This window comes from Microcaecilia unicolor, chromosome 2 (assembly GCF_901765095.1).
Source record: "Microcaecilia unicolor chromosome 2, aMicUni1.1, whole genome shotgun sequence".
Lineage (NCBI taxonomy): Eukaryota > Metazoa > Chordata > Amphibia > Gymnophiona > Siphonopidae > Microcaecilia > Microcaecilia unicolor.
Genome location: NC_044032.1, coordinates 252,265,034 through 252,278,988, shown reverse-complemented (window position 1 = coordinate 252,278,988; position 13,955 = coordinate 252,265,034). Strand labels below are relative to the sequence as shown.

General features: G+C 43.8%; 1 protein-coding gene across 1 annotated transcript in view; it reads left to right on the top strand.

Annotated features, from left to right (window-relative positions):
• The window catches only part of MBD1 (methyl-CpG binding domain protein 1), a gene marked incomplete in the record, with an annotated part of 329,236 nt that overhangs the window by 104,393 nt on the left and 210,888 nt on the right, over positions 1 to 13,955 (top strand). Inside the window, 2 exon segments of the mRNA XM_030193911.1 lie at positions 4,413 to 4,553; positions 13,292 to 13,342. Coding sequence (XP_030049771.1) covers positions 4,413 to 4,553; positions 13,292 to 13,342 — 192 coding nt within the window.

Here is a 13,955-nt window from a genome sequence, read left to right as displayed (position 1 = left end):
CTCCATTTGGAGACTCTCTGCTTTGCCTTTGCATCGCCTAAGGCCCTGGTTTGTTGGTGCTTGCTGCACTTCTGCCTAGTCCAGTTTATAGTCTGTATTCTTGCCTGATTCTAGTTTAGTCTTTGTGTAGCTTCTTGTACTTTATTGCTTGTTTCCCAGTTTTGCTTCTTGTTTGTATGTCTTTGTCTAGTTCTAGGTTGCATGTGTGTCTTGTTCAGTGGCTGCCTGGCAGCTTTCAGTTCTGTCTCTTGTCTACCAGTGTTTTTTCCCTGTTTCAGTGGCTGCCTGGCAGCTTTCAGTTCTGTCTCTTGTCTACCAGTGTTTTTTTCCCTGTTTCAGTGGCTGCTTGCAGCTTTCAGTTCTGTCCCTTGTCTGTCTGAGAGTCCTAGTCTAGTATTCTGCCTAGCCTCCCTGTGTGTTCTAGTCCTTGTGTGTATCCTGCTGGTATCCAGTTCCGGCCTCAACTCCTGAGGAACAGTGGTCAAGTGCAGGTGAAGTCTAGCTGGCCCTGTCAGAGTTCTGCCTTATCCCTGTGTGGGGTGGTTTTGCCTGCCACTGCCGCTCCTCAGCAGTGGCCCAAGGGCTCACAAACCTAGTTCCTGCCTAGAAAACATGACACCTGGCTGCTTAGAGACCTCCAAACTGGCAGCTCTTGTATGGAGGGGGAGCTGTCCTTCCGGCACTGAAGCTTCTTGCGTTCCAAACCCCTCGGCGCCCCAGAGCTCCTGGCACCTTGCGTCGAGGGGGATCAATTTCGATGTTTCTTGGCCTTCACCCGAAGCAGATCATTGAGACTCCTTGGTGCCAACGAGGATGATGTCAAATCCTCACATCACCTCCGGGTTGGGTCCAACGACGGTCTGTTCTGGGGCTCTGCGCAGCAGTTGACGTCGAGGCAGGTAGAGACCCACTCAACACCCAACTACTCCCAGTGTCCAGAGGTCTAGCAGCAATATGCACTGATGCTCCCAATGCCAGTGCAAGTCCTGAAGATGATGCAGATGTCGAGGATTCAGACTGGCTCCAAAAATTCATTTCCGTTGAGCCTCTCTGGCCATCTTGGTCCTTTTTTCATATTAAGACACAGGACACAGTTAGGACCATGATCAGGCCCTAGGCACCGAAGACACTAAGAATGGATGTCTTTGCCAGAGATGGTCCAATTGCACCGGGTACAGAGCTTGAAACCACTGGGAACTTGAGTGGACATGGACAAAAAAACCTCCGCAATGAAATTAATTGAAGCGATGGTGTCACAAAAAGGGGCAAGGCACCAGAGTAAAAAGAACAGGAGAACCTGGCTGGCCTAAAAGCAGCCTGATGACATCTTGATGACATTGGCCTCAGAGGAAACGTTTTCAATTGGGTTAGATCTTGTCTAATAGGAAATCCAGGTACCTTTTAATACCTTTCTTCTGTATTCCCATTAGCTTAAATAAACGAAGTAATAATTTAAGAACTGTTTACACTTAGATTCTATTTGTCTAATATTACATTTTGTTTAAAGATCAGAAACTGTTTGGTATGACACAAATATAATAGGGGTGATATCACGAGGGGGAGTAAATTACTTTTTCACTGCACTGTGTATGTCTGGTGTTTAGACATAGCATACAATGGAGAGGGTCAAAGTACACAACAGAGCAATCCATAAAAAAGCACAATGGGTTCTCAAGAAATGGTACAAGTGTGTTTTTATTAATGACCCGATGCGGGCCATGTTTCGGCATAAAACTACGCCTGCCTCAGGGGTCATTTCAACAGGACAGCACAACTAATAATTGTCAGAATAAACAATCCGCTCGGAGCGGTGAACCGTGGACTAAAATTGGAGCAAACCAACATGAAAGCGCACCAGACGGAACTGTTTAGACATAAAACAGTTGTAACATCCTCTTGGTTTCTTGCATAAATTTTCTCGCATTAGCAAATAATTAAATGCAGTACAAAATAAGATGCAGCCCATTAAGCAAATATTTCTGTCTGTCCTTAAGATTAATAAACTCTTTAATCAGGAGCATACTGAATGTGTAGTATCCAGTGTAATGTACCCTTCTCCCTTAAGGGAATGATCCTAATCTAGCAGTCCTCTGGTAAATAAAATTGAGAAATTTTGTCTTAAATTGAAAGTCCTGGTATAAGCTACTCTCAATGACTTCCCCTTAAGTAATGACAAAATCTTCCAGTGTGTTTTGAAAAATTTCTGCTACCTTAGATAGGGCCATGTTTACTTAAGCTTGGTGCGTGCTAAGTGCTGTGCAGCCCATTTTTATTCCTATGATCCATATATCACTTAAGGCACACTAAGCTTTAGTAAACATGACCCTTCAGTGCACAAATTATGATAAGTTATTGTATCTGTCTTTTGACAGAGGTGAATAAAAATTACCAATTAATACATAGCAGACCTTGAGAAATTCTTTTTCAATCTAGGAGCTAGCCCAAAAACTCAGGAGCCAGATTTGGACCTCATTCTTCCCCCCAATTCCCCGTTGCCCTGACCAAGCTCAAGAGCAGGAGGGGCATCCTCTCGGAGGTTTGCTGTAGTTTGTTTGGACCTAATTTACTAAGACTATTTTCTCATTGTTTCCAAAAGAAAAGAAAGCTTAGTAAATTAGGCTCTTGTTGCACCGCTTGCACAGCACTGCCAGAAGCCAGCAGTCCTCCAAATGTGCTGTAAGCATCATGCCAGGGTCCTCTAATAGCTGTGCCAGAGATGATTTACTACTTTGGTTAGCACAGGGTTTCTGCCAGTCTCCTTCATTACCACTATGCCCTTCCTCATCAACTGTTTCTCTTATTCCTATCTCTTCTTATTCTTTTATCCATCCCACCCTGTCTCCCTCATCTTCCACTCTCCATTCTCAATCCTCCTGTTTATTCCTCTCATTTTGTTTGTCCTTGTTAGTAGTGTCCCACAGTCTCATCTTTCCTAGTCCTCCCTCCCCCCAGGGGGGGCAGATTTATTGGAGAAGGGCTTACTTTTCTCTTTGTGTTTATCTGCCTTGTGATTGTTTTAAATTATTTTTATTTGTTTTTTACTAGTTCATTTTTTGACCCAAAGCACAGACCAGGGAATTTTTCTATACCAAGCCATCACCTTATCTTACCTTGCTTCACCAGTTGGCCATAAGGATCTTCATGGTGCAGCATGATCCAGCTTGCAGGAAAGTAGTAATTAAAAGGCAGTGCTTCTGAGCCACTGCAGGACTTAAAAGCCCTGCTGCGTTTTTACTCCTTCCTTCATTAATAACAGGAAGTCTGTGCTAAAAGAGGGGGCAGAAGCATAGCAAGGACTTGAACATTATTATTTTTTTTTTCCTTGTTTAGCAACAGCATGTCTGGTGCTCTCCAGTCCTGACTCCAGTACCATTCTGTCCTGGTCCTAATGCCTTTCTACTCTTGCTTTGCTGACACCAAGAAGGCCTTCCTTTGCAGCATGGCTCAGCTGAAGTTTATGTTGTATGCTACAGGAACTCTGATGCTGGTCACTTGGTTCTAAAATTTTTTGTGAAACTTGAGACAGTTTTGGGACCATTATTCCAGCATTAAGAGTACCTGCAGCAGTGATGTGAACATCAGCTGTTGTGCTATGCAAAGACTTGTTTGGTGCTGCTGATATAGGAACGAAAAACTGCACAAGGCACAAATTTCCAGGTGCTATGGTGATCTGGGATTTGTCGAGCCCTGTTGTATAGTATAATTCCTTTGGGGTGATGAAAATAGACACCCTATGCTGTGTTACGCTATGTGATTCTTATATTCCGCTAAGTTAAAAAAAATCATCTAAACATATTGCAAACAAGAATTCCTTCACTCAGGAGAATTACAATAAAAGAACATCTATAGTCTTTAAACTAAAATGCAACCTTCATCTCTATAAAACATCTTTCTCATCAAACAAAAATGACTTTAACATCCCTATCACTGCCTGAAACATCAAGTTTTTTTAAATGATTGCATTTAAATCATAAACTCTGGATGTTTATTTAATGATGTTGTCTTAAGAGGTTTCAGGAAAATTGTCATTTGTGTGTAAACTCTAAAGAAAAGACCAACTTTTAAACATACCGGTACAGCACCATGCGTGTTTAGCAGTGTTACAAAAATAAGCAATTACATTTAGAAGAAGCAGGTAGAGAGGGGAAGGATCTTTGGATCTTGTACCATTACAGGAGAGATGCTGTTTGCTCCCTCACCCACTACCTTCCTCTCCACTGTAGGATATTTACCATCTCACTGCAGAACAGGCTGCTTAATACTGCTGGGGTAATGGGGGAGGGGGGGGGGCAGACAACACCTTGCTGTGTTTGTAGGATTTTGGGGTGTTTTTCCCCCACCATAGTTGCTTAGAAGTTGCATCACCCCCTCCCTTTATTTTATTTATGTCTTTTTTTTTTTTTTCATGACAGGGTCAAGGCTGTGGCATATGCCAGGCCTGTCGGAACACAGAGGATTGTGGGACCTGCTGGATCTGTGTGCGAAGGAGAATGAATACTGCCAAGAAGATGAAACGTCAATGGAAATGTGTCAAGCGCCGGTGTTTGCGCAAGGTTATTTATTTTATTTCTTTCTTTGTATCCCACATTTTCCCACCCATTTGCAGACTCAGTGTGGCTTACATATTACCGTGAGGCGTTAGCCACCTCCGGTAATGAAACAAATATGGAGTGATGTTATTGTCAATGAGATAAATGTGTTACAGACACATTAGGGGAATCGTAGGGAAGAGGAGTTATATAGTGTTCATAGTTATATAGGTTCCCCACCTGCCACCTTGTGCTTGCACTATTTCTGTTTCTTCTTCCCTTTTGCTGTTTTGCCATTCCTTTTATTTCCTGTCTCTTCTTAGAAACAGAGATCTTGATAGCAGATGCACAACCAGTTTCTACCACTGGTACTGTGAATCCTTTTTGGCCTTCAATGATCCTCTGTGCTCATCCAAAAGTTTCTCGACTTCTACAATATTGTTTCCCCATGGGATGAGTGCCTGGAAGAAAGTTTTTGTGAAGAAATGCTTCTTTATAGTATTCTTTTCTGATTCCAGCCCTTTCCTTTCTTTCCCTTCACTAATTCTTTACTCCTGATCTCCTTCTTTTTTTTTTCTCTGTTTTGATTTTTCTGATCTTGCTCCCTTTTTCCCCTTGCTCCTTCCTTCCACTTTGCTTTGTTCATGTCTGTCCCTTCATTGTCTTCCAAATTTGATCACACATCTTCCCTAGTCATTGGAGTACTGCTGTAGTAGCCTATTCTACTGGTGTGACCAGCAGAAGAAAGGAGGTGTTGATGCCCCTGTATAAGTTGTTGGTGAGGCCCCGCCTGGAGTATTGTGTTCAGTTTTGGAGGCTGTATCTTGCTAAGGATGTAAAAGAGAATTGAAGCGGTGCAAAGAAAAGCTACAAGAATGGTATGGGATTTGCGCTACAAGACGTATGAGGAGAGACTTGCTGACCTGAACATGTATACCCTGGAGGAAAGGAGAAACACGGGTGATATGATACAGATGTTCAAATATTTGAAAGGTATAAATTTGCAAACCAACCTTTTCCGTAGATGGGAAGGCGATAGAACTTGAGGACATGAAATGAGATTGAAGGGGGGCAGACTCAAGAAAAAATGTCAGGAAGTATTTTTTTCACGGAGAGAGAGGTGGATACTTGGAATGCCCTCCTGCGGGAGTTGGTGGAGATGAAAACAGTAACAGAATTCAAAAATGTGTGGGATAAATATAAAGGAATCCTGTTCAGAAGGCATGGCTCCTCAGAAGCTTAGCGGAGATTGGGTTGCAGAGCCGGTGGGGGGAGGTGGGACTAGTGGTTGGGAGGCGGGGCTAGTGCTGGGCAGACTTCTACAGTCTGTGCCCTGAAAATAGCAGATACAAATCAAGGTCAGATATACACATAAAGTAGCACATATGAGTTTATCTTGTTGGGCAGACTGGATGACCCATACAGGTCTTACTCTGTCATCATCTACTATGTTACTATTCCAGTGGTTCCCAAAACTGGTCCTGGAGGCACGCCAGCCAGTCAGGTTTTCAGGATATCCACAATGAATATTCATGAGAGATCTGCATGTTGTGCATGCAGTGCATGTAGATCTCTCTCATGGCTGGGGTGCCTCCAGGACCAGGTTTGGGAACCACTGGCCTAGCCTGTTTGTTTGATGATCTGCAGGCAAATAGGTGGACAAATCAGCTTTTGTCTGTCAGTTTCCTGCCTACCAGATGTATGCCACAGTAATTCTGATTTTAGTATTTTGCTCTGTCTAATTGGCTTTCTTCCATATTTGTTTTATGTTCTGGCTTCAACTTGTCTCAACCCACACAGGAATATGTCAAAATGCTCTTCCCCTTATGTTTGCAGTATTTGTTTGTGTGTCCGGTTTTTGCTGTTGTGCTATTCATTCATAAGAACATAAGTGTTGCCATACTGGGACAGACCAAAGGTCTATTCCTTAGCGTCCCTCCGGACCGGACCAGGATTGGACTGATGGGTTGTGCTCGCCTACCAGCAGGTGGAGACTGAGAAAAAACTCTGACTCTAGAGAGCCAATAGGAGCCCTGGCCATGTGACCTTAGCCTCAGTATTTTCTCAGTCTCCCAGCAGGTAGGAAGTGAGCCCAGTAGTCTCTCTCCTTTTCTCTTTAGATATTACAGATATTTGTGATAATTCTTCTGTGCCTGGAATCTTATTTAGAGGCTTGACAGGGTTTCCTTTCTCTTCTTTCTTTGACAGCCTCGGGGGTGTTAAACTTGAGTGTCTCGAGTCCACCCCCCTTCCTCCCCATCTCCCTGGCTTAGCAGGGAAGGGCCGTCCCTTTCTCTGGAAAGGTGTACCGTCTTTGGGAGAGGCAGCCACTTTTAACAGGCAGCTGCTTTAAAAGAATTAAATCAAATAAAAGGAAATTCAAAGAAGCAGCCTTTCTTTCCCCAGACTTCTAACGAGCAGGCAGCTCCAGTGTTTTATTATGATTGAGGGGTTATAAAAAAAACAAAAAAAAAAAACAAATAGAAGAAAATAATTCAGTGTCTGTGACTTTAAACAGCGATTTTTCTCGTCAGATTTAATTTCCTCCATTTTCTTGCGTTTTGGTGGCGGCAGTTTAAACAAATGAAAAAAAAAAAAAAAGGTGCGAACCGCGTAAGCGCGGCCACCTGTTTTTTCCGATATGGCTTAAAAGTTCAAACAGCTGCTGTCGGTCAGCGTCGCGCAGTTCACGCAGCCGGAACGTGTAAATTTTGCTCTCCCTTCAAGGTTTCTTTGGGTCCGGTGCTGCCTCCGGTTTTTTCGGGGCCTTTTTCGCCGGCTGTTGTTTCTTCGCTGTTCCACTGGGCTTCGCTTGTTCGGAGGTGTCGGGCGCGCTGTCGACGATCGCCACGGGGCCAGTGGCGCGAACGGTGGCCATTTTGTTTCTCCCTCCGTCTTATCAGTCGGGGATCTCTCTGCTGAAGGTAAGGCTGCAGTTCATAGAGCAGTTCGACTCCAAGATGTGTACACTTTTGTATGTGCTGAACGGCGTATTCTAAAATGCTCTTCACATCAGCAGGCAATATTTGGTTGAAAGGGGGCTCCTTTCGTATATGGATATACTAGCCGTTGAGCCCGTAAAAACGGGCTGGTATTGGAGTTTTCCTTCCCCCCCCCCTTGCGAGGTCACCACCGCTCCCCCCCCCCCCTCAGAGTCGCCGCCGCTGCTGCCACCCCTCCACCCGGCCGTGCCCTCTCTTCGCTTCTGAACTTACACATCCATTCGCTGAACGCAGCAAGGCACATCAGCTGAGCTGCCGTGGGCCCTTCCTTCTCTGCCTGTGGCCCCGCCCTCCTGTGACGTAACGTCAGCAAGGGCGGGACACAGGCAGAGAAGGAAGGGGCAGCTCAGCTGATGTGCGTTGCTGCGTTCGGCGAATGGATGTGTAAGTTCAGAAGGGAAGAAAGGGCCGGGTGGAGGGGTGGAGGGGTGGCGGCGGCGGCGACTCCGAGTGGGGGGGGGAGGGGTAGCAACCTCGGCGGCGCAGTTTCCCTCTCTGTCCCGCCCCTCCCGTCATCACGTATTGACGCGGGGGCGGGACAGACAGGGAAGTCTCTACTGCGCATTTGCGAGTGAGTACGGTCACTCGCCGTTTATATGTTTGATAACAAGCTTTTCTTGTTTTAAATTTCTATGTCTCACGGGGCTGTTAACACTAGTTTTTTCTGGTGCTCAGTCATTTTTCATTGCCTGGTGGAAAATCTACATCTTATCATAATATCATAATTCATTTCAAGCATTTTCCTCAATAGCTGTAGTATTATACAGTGTTTTAAGAACTTTAGAAACTTTCTCTATAGGCATAGAGTAAATTTCTGTCTTTCTCATTCCCTGGTGAATAGGACTACATTGCCTAAGAGTCAATTGATTGGTACTTTGCAATTCTGACCATAATATCTTAGTTCCTTTCAAGCATTTTACTCCATGCCTATGATGTTATATAGGGTTTTAAGAACTTAACAGACACACTCTCAATGGCTGTAGTGTTATACAGTGTTTTCTTTTTCAGACTTTAAGAAGCCTTCTCTAGAGGCATACAGTAGATTGTTCAGATGCCATGGGGCTATATCAGCTCTTTCATATTCTCTGAGGGACAGTCCTGTCTACCAAGCTCCCAATCACTCAGCTGCCTTAGCAGGCATGCTTTATTCATGTCTTCCCTTCTTTTCCAACTGCCTTGAAGCCTCTCATATTTCATTTTAGCTTTCTTCTGGGTTTTACAGGACATATGGTCACTTAGAGAATAAAGTCATCCTTTCATTTTGAATATTTCCCACTTAAAGATAGTGGAAGGTCCTCAAACCATCTACTCGTGTTTGTCTCTACTCTATCAGTTCAGCATTGGCAGATTATAAACATCCTGGTTTGGTCCAGTATTGCCTATACATACCATCTGCTATCTCTTCCTCTTCCTTAGAGACCTGATGTTATATCAAGCTTTCTTGAATTCAGATACAGTGTTGTCTACACTGCCTTCACCAAGTGGCTGTGGCACAACTTCACTTTTTTCGTTACAGGTATTTGCCAAGTTTGTCCTTTTTTATTTTCATTCTATGCGCCTTCACTCCAGAGTGTTCTTTCAATTGGAAGGGGATTCACTCACTTCTTGTGTATTTTTGCCATAGGTACATAAGTATGGTTATGCTGGGTAAGGCCTAAAGTCCATCAAGTCCAGCATTCATATCTAATGGGCATAGGTACATAAGTTTTGCCATTCTGGGAAGGCTCAAATGTCCACCTTTCTACAACCAGAACAGCAGAAAAAAGAAAAAAAAAAAAAAAGAAACCTCTCACGAGAGTATCGAACAGAAATCTCTGCTCCAAAAGCAAGGCTTTGCAGTAATTTTGCAAACTAACGCATACAATATTTGCCATGGCTGTTCACCACTAGGAACACCGGGGACCCTGGGCCTAGGTTCGGTGTTTTAACCTGAAACAAGCTCAACATTCATATCTATTGGGTGTGAGTCTGGTACTACTACTACTTAACATTTCTAGAGCGCTACTAGGGTTACGCAGCGCTGTACAAATTAACAAAGAAGGACGTTCCCTGCTCAAAGGAGCGTACAATCTATATCTCAGTGAGGGAGGATGCATGACCGTGGTATGTGGATTAGGGAGATCCAAGAAATTACAGGCCGGTGAATCAGACGTTCATACTGGAACAATTTTTTTCTGTCCGGAGCGTACTACCATAGCTGGTGGACTCCTATATTCAGAACTTTCTATATTCAGAACTTACCCAACTATGGAACGCCATAGAGATAGGGTTGGAGTTTGTAGCCCTATTTAACTGGTGTCCTTGGTCACCCTTCCTCTTCTCCTCAGGATCCAGAGATTGGCTAGTTTTTTGCTTATGCATTAACCGGGCATTTTCAGCAGTACTCTCTCTTCCGTTCTTTTATAGATCTAAGAGGATGTTCATTGCGCTCTTAGGGTCATTTCATTCTTACCTAGACGACTGCCTAATTGGAGAAAGTCTTATCAGCAGAGTTCTCAGGTCACGCACCGGGTGTTGCATTTCTTACAGTCTCTAGGTTGGGTGATGATTGTAGCCAGGCCTCTCATTTGATCTCTCATCAGATATCTCTGATTTTCTCTTTGTTTAGTCAGGTGGACGCACAGTCTTTTGTCTCCTCTGCAAACATCCCAGTTTATATTTTTCTTGGTGACCTTCGGCCATTTCCTCGCTCTATTCTGCAGAATGCAATTTTACTTTCTAATGCCCAAGAAGGAATTTTCCTTCATCCTATTGCGAATCTCAGGGTCATCAATCGCGCTATTTAAGTGTCATCTAGTTATCTCGAGAACCTTAGTTCTGTCATTGGGATGCTTCGTGCAGTACACTTTTTGGCAGAAGCTTGTTTGTATATATTTTTTTCTGGGGGACCTCAGCAATTCGTTTTACCTTCGGGTGAATTTTGTTTTCCCTACTGACAAACAAGGCACAGAAAGCTATGTTGGTCCTTGCCATGGCAATGGATTATGTCATCCGCCAAGGAGGAGTTAAGAGTATACTCTTGAGTTTGTAGTCATTTTTTCTTAGTTGTCTCACCCTGCATTTAGGTGAATGGACTCTCATTTTTTCAGCCTTACTTCCTCACTGCGACACTTCAGGGCTATCTCTTTTTGCCTTCAGGCTCACGAACGTTTCTTGCTTCTTCCGTTCAGCAACAGTCTTGACGGAGACAGGGACAGATGCCAACGTCCAGCAGGGGTTTTTCAACCTTCTATATGCGTTTCTTCCGTCATCCCACTAGGTGTTCACGCAGAACCAAGGCACCTTTCTACATCCGGACCCCCAGTCACTCAAACTTATGGCGTGGTTACTGGGTCCGCAACGTCTTTGATATTTTCGCAGGAAGTACTTCAAGTTTTAATTGCTTCCAGACCGAAATCTACATTAAAGTCCTATCAATCAAAGGGGCGACGGTTCACTCTGTGGTGCTCCTCTCGCCACATCATTCCACAAACAGTATCCATTTCGCATGTTTTGGAATATCTTCTGCATCTTGCGAAATCTGGTCTGTCTTACTCATCCATTAGAGTTCATTTGGCAGCTCTATCAGTGATGCATGATACTGTTGACAACCGCACGCTTATGCAGCATCCACTGTCAAGGCGGTTTTCTTAAAGGAGTCCTGCACCTGTACCCCCCGCTTCGTTCACCAGCTAGGTGAACTACGTGAACAGACTCTTAAAGTTCTGTTTTCTAGTAGCCATAACTTTTTCTATAAAGTTTTCCTCTTCAAGCAGTGTTTCCTAGTAGCCATTGCAGCAAGTAGATCTATGTGTGGAATACTTCTACGGTTGGTAACTTCTTTTCGGTCTTCTGTAGTTTAAAGTTTTCACCTTTCCCAATCGGTTTTTTCTTATTGGTTTTGTCCTTCTAGCCAGTAGGCGTAAAAGTTTTTCATTTTTTCTAATCCGCTATATCTCGAAGGATCAAGGAAATGAGAATGTCTATTTCTCTTCTCGCTGAGAGGGCAGTTCCACAGCGTATTACAACATCTTCCACAACTTCAGAAGCGGGCTCTATTCTTACTACAGCGATTTTTGGTGCTCTCGGTGCACATTGGTAAGTTGGCAACTTAGTCCTAGTTTCATTTTATTTTGCTCATTGGGACACACTACATGTTAGTTGTCGCCAGGTGGCCTATGCAGCATGAACATTTCTCTGCAGTTTTCATAGGGTCCCTCCCTTCAGATTACTGCTTTGGTACTTCCCATCAGTCCAATCCTGGTCCGGTCCGGAGGGACGCTAAGGAAGGAGAAATTAGATCTTACCTGCTAATTTGCTTTCCTTTAGTCCCTCCGGACCGGACCAGGCCCCTCCCATGTTCTCTCTACTCTTTAGCTTCTTTTATTAAGTAGGAAGTGTATTCATTCCTTTACGTTTTGTGGAACAATACTATATATATACAGAACTTTACGTGGTCTATACCACTTCTCTGGTGGTTGCTGGTGAGCTCAATTGCTGGAATCTATCTATAAAACCTTAAATACGCCATACCACTTCTCTGGTGAGAGTTGTGGCTGAGCTCAGTTGCTGGAATATCTATAAAACCTTAAATACGCCATACCACTTTTCTGGTGAGAGTTGCTGGTAAGCTCAGTTGATGGAACATATATAACATCTTAAGTGGGCCATACCACTTCTCTGGTGAGAGTTGCTGGTGAGCTATAAGACAAGTGAGCCATACCACTTCTCTGGGGAGAGTTGCTGGTGAGCTATATTATACGTGAACCATACCATTTCTCTGGGGAGAGTTGCTGGTGAGCTATTTTACATGTGAGCCATATCGCTTCTCTGGTGAGAGTTGCTGGTGAGCTATTTTACATGTGAGCCATATCGCTTCTCTGGTGAGAGTTGCTGGTGAGCTATTTTACATGTGAGCCATATCGCTTCTCTGGTGAGAGTTGCTGGTGAGCTATAGTACAAGTGAGCCATATCGCTTCTCTGGTGAGAGTTGCTGGTGAGCTATAGTACAAGTGAGCCATACCACTTCTCTGGTGAGAGTTGCTGGTGAGCTGTAATACATATCAGGCCATACCACTTCTCTGGTGAGAGTTGCTGGTGAGCTCTGATACTTGGCATTGCCAAGTGCTTTGTGGCTGCTAGGATTCCATACGGCACAGAAGGTCTTTCTTTCTTTCCTGCTTTGCTATTCAAATACTGAGGCTAAGGTCACATGGCCAGGGCTCCTATTGGCTCTCTAGAGTCAGAGTTTTTTCTCAGTCTCCACCTGCTGGTAGGCGAGCACAACCCATCAGTCCAATCCTGGTCCGGTCCGGAGGGACTAAAGGAAAGCAAATTAGCAGGTAAGATCTAATTTCTCCTCATGCCCAGCATTCTGTTTCCAACCGTGGCCAATCCAGGTTACAAGTACCTGGCAAGATCCCAAAACAGTACAATACATGTTATGCTGCCTATTTTACTATACCTTAATTTACCTTTACTCTCGTCTTTATATGGTCCTTGTCGATTTGTATGTCATTATTTACTCTAATTTTGTATACTGCCGTGATGATCTTTGAATGGCAGTATAACAAATGCATAAATAAAATAAAATACCCTTGATTTATTGGCCCGTTTCATTTTTTTAATGTATACACTAAAGGTCAAGGGTGTGGTTTGAGAAGGAGCTTGGCCTCAATGTGCATGTAGAAAATCTAGATTGCCTACAGCAGCTGGGAAGCTTAGGGAGAAGAGGTATTGTCCCAGCTTAACTGGTTATTTGTTTACCTCTGTCTCTTTCAGAAGAAAATTCAGACGGAAAAGAAAATTTTTGGTATAAAGAAACTTACTGTAGTAAGTATAGGTCCAGTCTTCCAAAGCTAGTCACCTATCCATTCAGTCCACATTTATTCTGTCGCTTCTGTGAGGATTCCTGCTTGTGCCTCTCATAGCCTGCCGTTCTGAGTCTCATTCTGTCCTTTTTGATCATTTGCATGAGCATGTCCGTCTTTTAAATCTTATTCAATCTGGTTTAAATATGACCTCATTTTCTGTGTAGAGATTCATGTGAGCTGTTAACCAGCCAGATGCCTATGAAGTGTTCATGTGACTTGATACTTTGGATCTCTGCTGCTACTTGAAGAGAGCATTGCACACATCATTATTCTGTCACCATCCATCTATATATCATATCACATAGCCTTGCAAATTTCATACCTTTGTTTTATTGTTGAATGATGCATGTGTACCTTTGTAGTCGTTTCATTCATCTTTGCTTAATGACTCTAGCCCTGCAGACTTCCCTTTTTATTCATACAGCTATAACATGGTCCTGTAGACATTCAGGTGAATTTTCAAAAGAGAAGGGTGCCCATCTTCCGACACAAATTAGGAGATGGGCGTCCTTCTCGCAAGGTCGCCCAAATTGGCATAATCGAAAGCCGATTTTGGACGCCCTCAACTTCTT